General features: G+C 39.5%; 1 protein-coding gene across 4 annotated transcripts in view; it reads left to right on the forward strand.

Moving 5' to 3' along the window:
* The window catches only part of PRKAR1B (protein kinase cAMP-dependent type I regulatory subunit beta), a 101289-nt gene that overhangs the window by 55490 nt on the left and 32169 nt on the right, over positions 1 to 13630 (forward strand). For all 4 annotated transcript variants that reach the window (XM_048062769.2, XM_048062764.2, XM_048062754.2 and 1 more), the window contains exons 5-7: positions 2594 to 2655; positions 3452 to 3498; positions 12611 to 12769. In XM_048062769.2, coding sequence (XP_047918726.1) covers positions 2594 to 2655; positions 3452 to 3498; positions 12611 to 12769 — 268 coding nt within the window. The remainder of the gene's footprint in view (positions 1 to 2593; positions 2656 to 3451; positions 3499 to 12610; positions 12770 to 13630) is intronic.

Here is a 13630-nt window from a genome sequence, read left to right on the forward strand (position 1 = left end):
ATCAACACCGCCACGATTACGGGTAACTTGTGTGTCTGTGTGTTTATATGTGGTTATATGTATTTTAGGCTAATGTTTGATGACGTATCCTTCAAAGGTCTCTTCAAAACTCCAAGCCATTATCTAATAAAATTAAGACCTTGCTGAAAATCATTGTATTTGTGATGCAAGAAGGCAGCAGAATATTTGTGTAAAACTGCTGGTGCTGTCAACAGACTTTGGGTTCATTACACCTTCAACTGAAAGTTTCAGTCCATGAGTTTTTTGATAAAACTATAAAGTGTTTTAGAAATGAAATGTGGAACATTTAGGAGAAGGACATAGTGCTATACATAATTTATTGGGCACTGTTTGTACAGTCAATTGTTAAGTTATAAATAAAATACAGCTTTAAAACAAAGATGAAAGGCTGAAATTGTGGGTGGTTATTTACTCTGCATTTCTATTCCAGAAAAAAAAGTTCCCAAGTTTGTTCAGTCACATTTTGGTTTGGTTATTGATATTCACAGTGTCATGTCTATTTTTGGATGTTTCACATTGAAAACCTTATTCTCTGCCATGTGGAGTGCATTCTCCTCCAGAAAATGTTGCAGAACTCTTCGTATAGCTCAGTGAGGTGACCAGGCATGGTGGAAGGGAGGTCATGGCGAGGCAGATGAGGCTCTGTGATACCAAATATCTAGGTCCTGGAGCTGCTGAAGAACAGGTTGGCTTACCTCGTTGGCACAGGGTCGCTCAGTGTCTGTTCCAGTTCAGCACCTAACATCATGGTACTTTCCCCCAGCACATCTGAACCTCTGCTCCCATTTCTTTTAGGCTGAGTGTGGGCAGAGGAACCAGCTCCACAGCCTACACCAGACTGATGCTTGTTTTCTGCCAACAGAGAAGTCCCTGAACTGGAGAAATTCGTGAACTGAAGAAATGCCGAACCCATTTAAACTCATTAAAAATGAGTTTAGTGGATTTAAGAATACAGTACATATACTTTTCAGAATAATTTATTATAGGTCTTTGCATCGGTGCTCAGAATTGGGTGCGAACGTGGTCTCTGCAGCACCTCTGAGCAGGCTTTTTACCAGTGATGGAAGCGTTTCCTGAATGTGAGTAGAAATAGCACAGGGTGGGCCTGATGAAACAACAGGGGCAAAAAGTATCATCTTAGTATAGGTCTAAGCATCCCTTGCAGGTACTCTGGAGCAGTGGGAGGTACTTGGATCAGGTCTCCCACTTCTCCTGCGAGTGGTACTGACCCAGAGCCCTGATACTCCATCTCAGCCATGGGAGCAAAAACGTTCTGGCTGCTTAAGAGGAAAGACATGACCAATTTGAACTTAGGAGTGAAACATTTCCTAGAACTGAGCCTGAATAAATTCTGGAACAGTTGAACAGGAAATAAGCTAATAATGGGATTTTACAATATGCATTTCCCATATAAGGCATTGAAATGCAACACGGGTTTGTTGCTGATCTTCTGGCTATTTTGATGAAAATGTTACGTTTCTCCACTGTTTGCACTCCTTTACGTTTCTGAGGAATTTGCTCCATTCCATTCCAAGGGTTTCATCTTGCCTCCCTCATCGGTGGTGCATGAACAGACCATTCCCACTCCGGACCAGCGAAGAGCCTAGTTAACAACTCCGCCTGGCTGCCTTTTGTTTGTATCGGGGAGCTATTTCCTTTAGCCCTTGCTACTGATGCATAGGAAGGGGAAGAGAGGTGGGGAGCACCCGTCTCAGTGCTGTTCGTGCGTCTGAAAATAAGTTCCCCAAAACCCCGGTGTGGAGAGAGGAAGCCCTGGCTCCAGGGAGCCTGCTGTCTCCCTCAATAAACAAAGGACTGGGTTTGGGCAAGTTGCCCAAAGTGTTGGTGCAGGGTGCATTCTCGCCCTTACTGCTCTGCCTGGCCTTTTAAGGATATGTGACAGTATGCTTAAGAACACAGTAAGGTGTGTAATTCAGCAGTGATTAATGAGCGAAAGGCTCTTCTGTAGCTTCAGCGTTTCTATAGCATTGGTCAGATTCCCTTCTCACTAGTAACTCGCTGAAGTGCAACTAAGTTTTTCAGTTTGGCCTCCTGTCTGCTGCACTGTAAGTGTAATCTCTTGCCAGCTCTTATGCTATGTTAATTCAGAGCCATCTACCTTTCCAAACATACTGTGCATTGTGGAACAGGTTTTGCTTGTGAATGTGAGGCCAGATGTTCGGAAGAGCAGAGCTCCCGTTTAGGCATCTAGCAATTACTGCTGTGACACATACTGATTGCAGCTGAAAATCTGAAATCTGTCTGCTTAGACAGTAAAATATTCAAGCTGGCTAGTTTGTGTAATGCTGTAAGAAGTGGCCTATGTGCATATAATTCAGGAGTTCTTTCAAAATAGCATGCACTGAATCATGGCCTTAGTTTTAAACCACAGCTTGTGCCAAACTAGTTATTTTGGTTTCTTGCCAAGCAGGGGTTCACTTACAACTAACATTTTCCTTTTCTTTTTCTGCCATATCTCTTAATGAAGGCTTAATACAACAATGACTGTAGGTCTACTGGCTAGATAAGAAATAAGTCTGATTCATTAACAATTTTTTCTTTCCTTTTCCAGTGACATATTTGATGCCATGTTTCCCGTTACCCACATCGCAGGAGAAACGGTCATACAACAGGGTAATCCTTCCCCTCTTCTTTACCCTTGCATGTTTGCTTAGGCTGTATGATTCACATCTCTTCGTCTGAGAGCTCACCCTCTTTGCTTAGTGGGAAGAATGACCATATTCCAAAAGCTTATAAGTGCTGGGCTATATCATAAGTTCATTGATGTAGGCACAATCTTTTGTTCACAGTCTTCTCTAATACATGTTCACAATCTTCTAGAATATATGTAGAGCTCTCCAGCAAAACCACACTGATAGGTCTATAGGGTTTCAAACTGCTATGGTTAAATGTAGATAAGCAGTATTTCAAATTAAAATGTTCATTCCTTAACTTAAAATATTCATGAAGTAAAGCGCAGCTCAGAATGCATAAGGGTGGCACAGACTAGCTGAGAGTAATTAGAGATGGAAAATATTTTTGCAGTTGTTGGGAATATTCAACACCTCATTGTGCTGTATCATAGTTATCACACTTGGCAACTTACCTGCATGCCTGCAGCGTGTTGTGGAGGACTTCAGTACCCTCAGGATATACTAAAGCCTGTTGCTTGTTTACATTGAATGAAGTGTTGAATCAATCAAAACAGATAAACTAATGCAATTGAAAAATACTAATAGGAAGAAATCATAATGATACTTTGATTTATGAAGGAAAGTAGGCAAGGATGTTTCAGAAAATGAATCTCCCTGTAAGTAATCTGGTGTACAAACCTGTGCAAATATGTACAGAATTAAATATGGAGACAGGAAATAAGTGACTAGTTTAGCAGACCTTCAGGAAACATTCACCGTTTATATTTTGCTTCCAGGTGACGAAGGAGACAACTTCTATGTGATTGACCAAGGCGAGGTGGATGTAAGTACACAGTTACGGTCTGATGCTTATTTTGATTTTGCGTAATAAACTTTTATGCACTGGCACACAACTTTATCCAGCTATGTTCTGTGGTTCTGTCTCCTTTGTTCTTGAAATAGATTTCACAGGATTGGTCTCATTACTTCGCTTTTGTTGTGTTAAGTCATTTGTGCATAATTTTATAATTGGCATGTTTTACATCCTAGCTTATTTGTCCATTCCAGGCAGGAAAATATGGTATCAAAAACAAGCAAATGACATTATCTTCAGAACCCTAACCACACCTGGAGGTGTGCAGTCTTTGGCAGAACAGGCCACCATGCTGGAATGCACCCGAGGGTTCAGATCAACCATAAGGAAAATATTTTCTTTAATCAGTTAGCTTAGCTCATGTGTTTTTTTTTTCTTCCAAATTGAGATACAGCCTTAGGCAGCTAGTTTCATCTCAGAAACCTTAATTTGCTTTTAAAATTAGATCCAAATATACGAACAATGCAGCATATTAATAAAGCAAGGATTATTATAAGTGTAAAGTGATCTGTTAGACCACAAAGTGTTTAAGGGAGTATGTGGTGGTTTAATCAGCAAGTCTTTGAAATGCAGCTTTCTTCTGAAACTGCCTTCCAAATTGTAATCTATTCACCTCTTATCATATTTATACTGTATGAAACTGACCCTTTTGCAGTTTTGCTGCAAGTTTCTCATTTGACAGAATTCTCTACACACATCTTTCCTACCAAGAGTTGTTGGGTAGGATGGGTTTGCTCATTAGCAACATTGCTCTTCAAATGCCCGGATGAGTTTTGTCTGGAATACTTAAAGGAGAAAGTGATTTATTTTAAATCCAGGCAGGAGGCTTACAGTTATTTTAGTAAAAGTAATTTTTTTTAGAAGTCTCTGTGTCAGGAGACCATCTAATTGGTATTGTTGGGAATTGAGAAACCTCACATGCTGCCTCTCTCTCTGGAAGCTGCTTCTCAGGAAATCCGCCTGACTCACTGTTCCTATCAGTCATACGTCTCAATAGCAAACATTGCCACATCCACAGTGCCATAAAATAAAAGAACAATATTTATAGAACAGTGCTAAAATTTAGTTTTAAAATAATTGATTCAGGTACTGAGATCCCGATACTGAGATTAATGACTTCACTGGCTTTGAATCAGACCCACAAACATATGCAAATGCACTATTGAAGCTATAGATTAATCTTCTTTAAAAACAATTTGCCTTCACTGAAAACCTTTAGGAAAGTATTCTTCAATGTTTGGCTCAGGAACAGAGGGGGTCCGAATGACCTAAGAAAACAATCTCAAAACGCTTGCAGTTAATTGCAGCAAAAGATATCTTCCACATGCACACATCACTTTTACACACAAAGCGCTGACAAAGTGGGGAAAATAAATGTCCAGGGCTTAGTTTTGTATCTGCTTGTAAAACCATCGCACAAGGTGCTTTGAAGATTTTCTGTAACTGGTGGTTGCCTCTAGTGGCCAAAGTGGCCTTATCTCTGCAAATGTTGAGAAGCACTTGCTTAGAGCATCAGTGGCTCTATTCTCTGTCAGGTAAGATAGCACCTTAGTTTCCTTCCCTGGTAAATCCTGACATCTACTCAAAAGCACCGTTACTACAGCATGCTAGCTGTATATCAGAGGTTCTGCTTGTTTTTTATGAATAAAGTTGAAATTCTTTCTGGACATGTGTCCAGATCATTTTTATTTGATGATTTCTTGAGTTCATTAAAGTCTTATGCAGAATAATATTACATTTCCCAGAACATTTCAAGGGCCTTTGAGGTTTCTAAGGTAGGACTTGGGGTAAACTCTACAGAGGTTTTTGAAAATTTTATCCTAGACCCCTGATTTGACAGGCTGGTGAGCAAGCAGGTGAGCAATCCTGTTGACTTCTGTGAGACTCATGTTTAGGATTAACTGATCTTAGTAGTGCTTTCCTGAACAAAGGAAGTACCACTCATTGTTTGCTAAATAAAGAGTGTAGCGCACAGCTTTTTTTTATGTTGTTAGAGTTGAAGGCAGAAGCTCTGTTTGTATTCTAATTAGTTTGCAGTTCTCCAGTCAGTTAAATAAGATACGGGATATTCAGTTTTCCTGCCTTGTCTGAGAGATTTCCGAAGATTTCTAAGAAAAAAAGAAATTGCTGGATTTCTTTGAGTAGATTACACCTTCATGTTCCCAAGCATTCTCAACCCCTACTACCCTCATTGCTGAAAGTAGCCTGTAACTGCTAGCAGAATGATCAAAGTGGAAAGATCCACAACAATGTCATCCTGACACGTCCCAGATCTGTGGATGGGCAGTTTTCTGACGTGAGCAGTGGGACAAACACATCCTAACAAGACTTAGGAGATGTCATTTTGACTGTGCTTATTCCAGGAACAGCCAAAGCTCCTGACTCTTTATGTCTTGACAAACTCTTCTGTGACCAACTATCATGATGTCCTCCTTCAGCATCCTGCTTCCTTCATCCTGGTGGACCTAACTGCTGCAGTCCCATCTCCTCAGCTGGGTGCTCTCTCTTTCCTAAGCCTTGCTTACATCTTCAGCCAAAAAACCCTGAATTCCTTTGCGAGTTATTTTGGAAGTCACAAGAAATATTCAGTCATCCAGGAGCAAGTTGCAGCTACACCATGGGACCTACAGAAGTTACTTATGGAAATTGCCTGTGCTGTGAAGCATGCAGGGAAACAAGCCCTTCCCCCCCAGAGATTAAAACTTGTAGCAGGGCAGTTGGTGCAGAGCAGCTTATGCCCAGTAACTTGCTCGTGTATAAGGCGGCAGCTCCCAGCCCCCATGGGTGTGCACTGTCAACTCTGTAAATATAGTGCTCCCCAGAAAAATAGTTCTTCCACTTTCTGGGCAGCAGTGCTAAAATCCTTGTTGTCTGAAGAAAATCCAGACCACTAGTAACTGAGCTGCAGTTCATTTAAGCCTTGCCAGATACTTTTTTGGCATGCTTCCACCCTTCTCCACGAAAAAAAAGCTACTTGGAGAGTAGACAATTGACCCCGAGACTTAAAGCCTCAAGCCATTTTCTGCCTAGTTCAGCTGGGGTTGGCATATGCATTGAGGCTTTTAACCCCTGGCCAGGCTGTGCTTTCATCATTTCCTTGATCTGCACAGAAGTGGCAGGTATGCCCAGACTGTGGATTCAAGGAGCAATTTACTCTGAGCAACCAGGTTTTCAGTGCACATGCAAAGATATATGTAAAGGAAATCGCAGTTGCCATCATAAAATTTCCATCCCCTGGAAGAAAGTCAGGGCAAAACTAAAATAAAATCTATCAACCAAGCAAAAAACAAACAAACAAACAGAAACTACCAATAAAATGGGAATAACAAAAGCAGCCAGTAGCGTTTTGAGTTAGGAAAAAACATTCTAAAGTAATTTACTGTTAGTCTTGGGATAGGCTCCCAAAAGAGTAAGTAAGAAATTCTCCAATTTTTTTAGAAATAATTGGAGTCAAATTATAAATATGATTCAATAATATATTTTAAAATATAATAACACATTATCCTCAACTCTTTTCCTTTCTTAGAGTATTAGCACCCCGTTACATATCCACAGATTAAAGTATCTGTATATTTCCTTCCTGTTATTACTGTGGCCAGCCCAGTAAGACAGAATACTCCTCAGTTCGCAAGCACGCTGCCCCATGTGACAAGAACTGTGCACCAAGGGAGAAGAGCACTTTTTTTTTATGTAAAAAGGTTTTTTAATCTCACTTCCTTATGGCAGTGAAGAAGATTTGCAATTACGTGGCAACTGTTGTGAAGTTAATAAAAGCAGACATCCACAGAGATGCTGGTATCTCTTTTACCTGACTTTAAAGAAATCAAAGTGTTCTTCAAAGAATGCAAAAGCCATAGGAGCTGAACATGAAAGGTTCTTGGTTGCTGGCTGTTATTTTCAGGTCATTTCTTTTCAGCAGCTTGCCATCTGCCTTGTATACTTACTCAGCTAAAAAGTGTGTAAGCCATCACCTTACTGCTTTGCAGTACTTCCCAGAATATGGTTGCAATGAAGAAATCAGGAAGAGGTGGGTCTGGGAGAAGCTGGATTTTTTGTGTAATGCAGCAGGTACTAGAAACTAGGAAAATGGGAAAGGTATTGGACCAAAGCAGGCGCTGGGTGGGAAGGGACATGATAAAGTTACCGGTCACAGTCTTCCTTAGCTGTTCAGGGTTGAGGAGAATTGTTAACTCATGACCTGGCCCCGCTTATGGATAAAGTTTATACTAGGTAGATAATGGCATGAGGTTTGAAGTTTCAGAGGTCAATTGTCTACCGGAAGCTTTTCTGCTTCGAGACATGTGAACGTATGCCAAAATGTATCTGGCAGAGCTTAAATTACAGCTTCCAGTAAAGATGTTGAAAGCACCTGCTAAAGTATGTGTCTTGCAAAAATCTCTAATCCATACTTCTAAATATAAGAGTGACTTCCTGTTTATTATTTTAATCTTACAACCTCACATTTTTTACTTTAAAAAGCACCATCAACTACCATTTTAGAACAGCTATATTTTTTAGACCCGACAACTTCCCATTCTATTTAATGTCATGGCAACTTTCTACAGTCATTCTCAGGTTTTCTTCTTGTAAAACAACAGCAGTCAAAATACAGTATAGTGAAAATCAAAGGGAAAATTTTTCAGCATTTTTCTTAAATAGCTTCTTTGTTTACTGTATTAAGTTATATTTGGAGCTATAAAATAATATTGTGGACAATAGATAAGATTATCTTTTTACTGTAGGTCAAATCTTCTTGAGGCCCTTATTTGTATATACAAATTGTCTAGTTTGTATATACAAAGATGAAAATTGCATAGTGGTTTATGTGAGAATAGTGCTGTTTTTTAAAACTAGTTATGTTTTATAATCCATAGTTCGCTTTTTGTTTGAATTCTTCCATCTTTAAGGTTTTTCCTGCTTGACACCTTTCTAATTTTGGAAGGATACTTTCTGAAATTTTAAACATAACTTCTTAAAGCTTGGAGTTTTCAGCTTGAATTTTTAGGATACTGAAAGCAGTCTCCAAGTTAGTATATTTATATTTAAGAAAAACACATTCGTACTACAAATAAACCACTGGCTTTATTTGGGAAAACTACCCACATATAAATATCCTTCATGTCTAAGACATGCTTATTTTTCCAAGAGGAACTAAACTTCATCTTCATTTTTGGATAACAAATATTAAGGCTTGACAAGACACAAAGCACAAATTATTACAAACAGATTTGAGGGAGGGAATTTAAGATCTGAAAGTTGCAATGCCTGGAACAAATTAGATTGTCCACATAGATCACAAAGTGGCAACAAAAAAAATGCTAAAAGTCTACTTGAAATCAGTGATACAAAATTACAGACTTAGTAGTAAAGGTAAGCTCACTCTTATACAGCTCAGAGATACACATTATAACGTGCTTTCAAAGTAACATGGTTATATTACTGTGGTAAGGTCACATTCTGCTTCTCTAGACAACAGGAGGATGGATGAGGCCAAGATGCATTCCTATTACATTGAGCATTGTGTGACTCATTGCATATTCTCTCGCAGTTAGCACATATGTATATCGTGGCCTATGAAGAACGGAACCGCTGATGCTCGCAGACAATTTTTCCCACTTGTCTCCTAAAAAAAACCTGAAGTGAACCAAGTTGCGTGATTTTCAAGCCCACAAGAATTGCACTGCTCATACTACGTGGTGGAAAACAATAGAAATCTTAAATACTCTTGATCTGCGGAAAGTAGGTGGTCCTGATGGCTTTATTCCGCCTCATATTTGGGCATTTGCAGTTACACATTTCTGTCCAGCTGCATGAAAAAAAGAAGGTTCCAGCTATTACAGAGCTGTGATCAACAGGTCAAGTAACAAGTAGAAATAATTCACTTGTGTACTTGCTTTTTTGGTTAGAGTTCCCAATTGCCTAAAACGGTCTGAGCCAAAACCTCAGCCCAGTATTTTTTTAGGGTAAAGAAAGAGATCATCTGAGCTGCTGCCATATAACATTGGCTTTCATTAGCTGTTCTGAGCCTAAAATAGCTTTACTTCCTACACCTTACAAGCAGAGCCACTTTCCTTTCTACTACTTGTCTTTTTTTAAAAACCAATTTGAAAGGGAATTGTGGAGTTGAACTCTGTAAAAGGGCAGAATGGCATTGTGATGTATCATCAATGCACTTTAACATCATCATGAAGACAAAAGTTGATTGTTGACTTAGGCCTTTTCAGGGAATGAAGTGCAATGGTTTTCCTCTTAGAAAACAATAGTTATTCTCAATCTGTTTCGTCTTTTGAAGACTGATATTGGAAATGGCATTTTTATTGGGGGAGTGAATGCTGAGCCCAAAGACTGTCAGATCAATGATTTGGTTTCACTTCAGAGTACTTTAAACCTGACACCCTTGGGGTGGGGGAATGACTATTTGCATAAGCTGTGTATAGGCTAGATGTCAAACATCTTTCGGGGAGTCTTGTCAAGTAAGACAGTAAAATTAGTCTTAGAGCAGATTTGTAGTAGCCTCTGTTTACAACAACTGTGTAACAGCAAATAACTATACTTCACTTGCTCTCTCTTGAGTTTTACCAGCTTAATTCCCTTCTGGGCCACAGACATAATGCATAATGCTTTAAAAAGAAACGTCAACCATACTGCTTAAAAATAGGTGTTGGAATGAGTTTATTTTCTGCTTTTAACTCAAACCCTGGTTTGTATTCCTCAATGAAATTGTTACTGCATTTAACAAATCATTTTACCAAACTGCTTCTTGTGCAAGAACAAAAACTGTTCTTCACAAAAGCGCACAGAAACACATGTATTTTTGTGCGCTAAAATGAATCAAGGATACTGACATTCACAATGTAGTCCAAAATGTGTTAAAATCTATTACACTTTCCCTATCGACCCTAGGAATTTTTTTGACAACCTTCAGAGATTGGGCTAGATGATCTTAGAGGTCTTTTCCAACCTAAATGATTCTATGATTCTGTGACTTTGGTTGAGATTTGTACTGAGGACATGAATTAGCTGTAGTAAACCCAGGGTCCATCTGGTGAAGTACCCCACAGTAAGAGTGTATCCCTACATTCAAATATGCATGTGGTCAAGTTTGCAACGGATTAACTGAGTTTAAAATTTTTCATACATTATGTTACCATTCTTTAAGAATCCTAAATCTATTCATCCATTTCTCCATTTTTTATCAAAAAAAAAAAAAAAAGAAAAAGATCCAGGACCCACAGTATTACCTGCTTGTTTCACCTACCAGGAAAATGCTTGGGTTTGTCAGGGTTTTTAAAACTTCTTTTTCTAGTTTCATCTTTGAGGAGAATCAGAAGTATATTCAATGTTCTGTGCGAATTTCTTTCTGCAGGGAGTGTAAAAGTTTGAAAGGAAACGCTGTTGTTATTCTCTTGTGTGATATTCTCCTACGTGTCATTCCTTCTGTAGTGGCAAAGAAAAGAAGCTGCAAACACCTTTTGTGGCTTGAGCTCTTTCTTGGCAATCTGCTACCACCTGCCTATTTTGGATTCTTTTCCCCCTTTATTTCGACCCCTTGATCTTTGATGCTCCAGGAACATAAAGAACCACAACATTGTCTGGAGTCCAGCAGCGATGCTAATACTGCTCCTTTTCAGCTCTTTCCCAAGAGGTCCCTTGATCAGCTGAACTGCTCCATGGCCTCATCTAGCTCCTACCGAAACAGCTTTTCACTCACCTCAGTAGGAGCCAGATGAGATCTTAATTGAATATTGGGAAGATAAATTGGGATTGATTCCAGCTGTAGTTCGTAATATGCCTTTTCATCATAAAATGAAGTTAGAAGTAAAATTAATACCGACAGTTCGTTGAATTTTGACCCTAGTTCATTTATTTTGGTCACCGTCTTTTCTCATGCCTAGCTTGAATACAGCTCTAATTCATATATTTTTAAAACCTGTTCATCTGCTACTCTGTAGCTGGTAATAGGCTATGGTCCTGTCCTTTCCCATCATTTTCTGCTGAAGACAAAGATACCTGCATATTTTCTTCATAATATTTTTCTTCACAAAGCTTCCACAGAAGTAAAATTAATTCTTGTTGATTTCTGTTGTTGGCCTGTAACAGACTGGGACATATTCTGCACCAGATAAATGCACACAGCCTTTCCTACCCTCTAAACTCACTGACACATTAACAGAATGAAAAGGGTTTATTGTGTAGGTTTATAGCAGCAAGCTGCAGAATACACAATCCATACTCGTTTTAGAATACATTATTATCTCTCAGGAGCTGTATCATCAATGAGAAATTCAGCCCAGTGTAAAGCACCTGCCTAAGTCCCCCTTTCTCTAGCGAAGGTTTTACATAGGACTCAAGTGTAGGACTTCTCAAATTCTGTGTCATCCAGGAGTGATGCTGTGCATAGTGGTATCAATCCATGCCGTGTTTCGACAGGATGTTATCTAACAGCCTTTGGGCCAGACGTTGCTTCACAAGTTCGGATGCATGAGTTACAGATAAAGAATTATTTGTGTAGCTTCCCAAATCCAAAGCACTTAGTACTCTTCACTAAGGGAGAAAGAGATTTCAATAGTTACGTTTAAATGTGGGAGGCACTAAGCTTAGGGAGGGAAAAAAAAACATTCCTTTTCAGAAGATGTTTCGCTGTCTTGAATGTTTTTAATTTCATGGCCATGGTGCTTTTCAGCAAACCTCATTATACGTATCAACAAATCTCCTTCCTTTCAAGTTTGACAGTGTTAATAAAAAGCCAAAGTTGTGACAGTTCTGCTTGTTGACTGTCTGAGCCTCAAACACAAGAGGGAAAAGCCGATGCCAGTTAACCACAGGAGCTGAAAATGCAGAGAGTAAATACCGGCATTGTACTGAAGCAAGACAACTTGAAATTCTGTCCACAAAGCAGGTTGTTGCCCTCTTTGTGACTCACTGAGGAAACTGTTACGCTCTTGTTTTCTTTCTGTGTCCCCAGCATTGACTATTAGAAAGGAAACTGCTAATAGCTTTTTAGGTAACTGGCAGGAGGAGGAAAGCTGCAGCTAAAACCCCAAACTGGTTTTGCTTCTCTTTTTGCGTTGTGCCATGGTAGGTTTATGTCAACGGAGAGTGGGTCACCAGCATCGGAGAAGGAGGTAGCTTCGGGGAGCTGGCACTGATCTATGGTACACCCAGGGCTGCCACGGTCAAGGCCAAGACAGATCTCAAGCTCTGGGGCATCGACAGAGACAGCTACAGACGCATTTTAATGGTAAGTTCATGGAGAATGACTTGTTTATGGAGCTAGTATTTTTTACTTTCTTTTGTAGTGCCAGTGCTTCTATTCTGTGATCAGATTTCCCTGATGGTAGAAAGCTCTGCAGCCTCTGTTTCTAAATAAAAGAGAGAGGACATGACAATAATATTAAGTAACAAAATCAAGTGAAGTAAGAGGTAACAAGATTCAGTAGAAAGATGCTGATTCAGAAATGCAATTGAATAATGTTATTAATAACTCATACCTGAATAACTGCTGACAACTATGAAAGCTTCAGGCCTCCCTTACCCAGTTAATGCAAGTCCTCTCCTTCTCGTGCGCCTCAAAATGTCATCACTACCCCTTGCCTATGGGGTCTTTGAACTTGTACCATGAACTCTTCAAGGCAGGCAATGCTAGGGAAATCCTAAAAAAAAATGCCTCAGATGGACTCTGCCCTCCATCTTTGTCAGCCAGCACACAGCCACAGATATCACAGGATGCGAAGCTGCAGTCTGTGCTGACAGTTCATGGCCTTGCTCCTTTCAAACTCCCTGATCTCTGCAGCAAAGCTCAGCAGACCTTCTGGGCACCTGGGATGTGTGCTAGGTTATGGGTTTGCTGTCAGCTCTTGAGTTGTGTGTTTATAATGAAAACTTTGACAGATAATTATCTTTAGCAATGTCATAACTTTTTTGGGGGTGTTTGTTTCTGATCTCAATGTGCCTATCATTTCCTTCTCCAGAAAATATTCCTTCTTTTTTTTTTTTTTTTTTAGATAATTAACAGCTCTATGTAAAGCTTCTTTCTCAATAGGACTTTCCTATAAAAGCTGCATTGTTTCATTATGATCTGAAGAAAATTATACTATGCTCT

The sequence above is a fragment of the Anser cygnoides genome, chromosome 15 (assembly GCF_040182565.1).
Source record: "Anser cygnoides isolate HZ-2024a breed goose chromosome 15, Taihu_goose_T2T_genome, whole genome shotgun sequence".
NCBI classification, from domain to species: domain Eukaryota; kingdom Metazoa; phylum Chordata; class Aves; order Anseriformes; family Anatidae; genus Anser; species Anser cygnoides.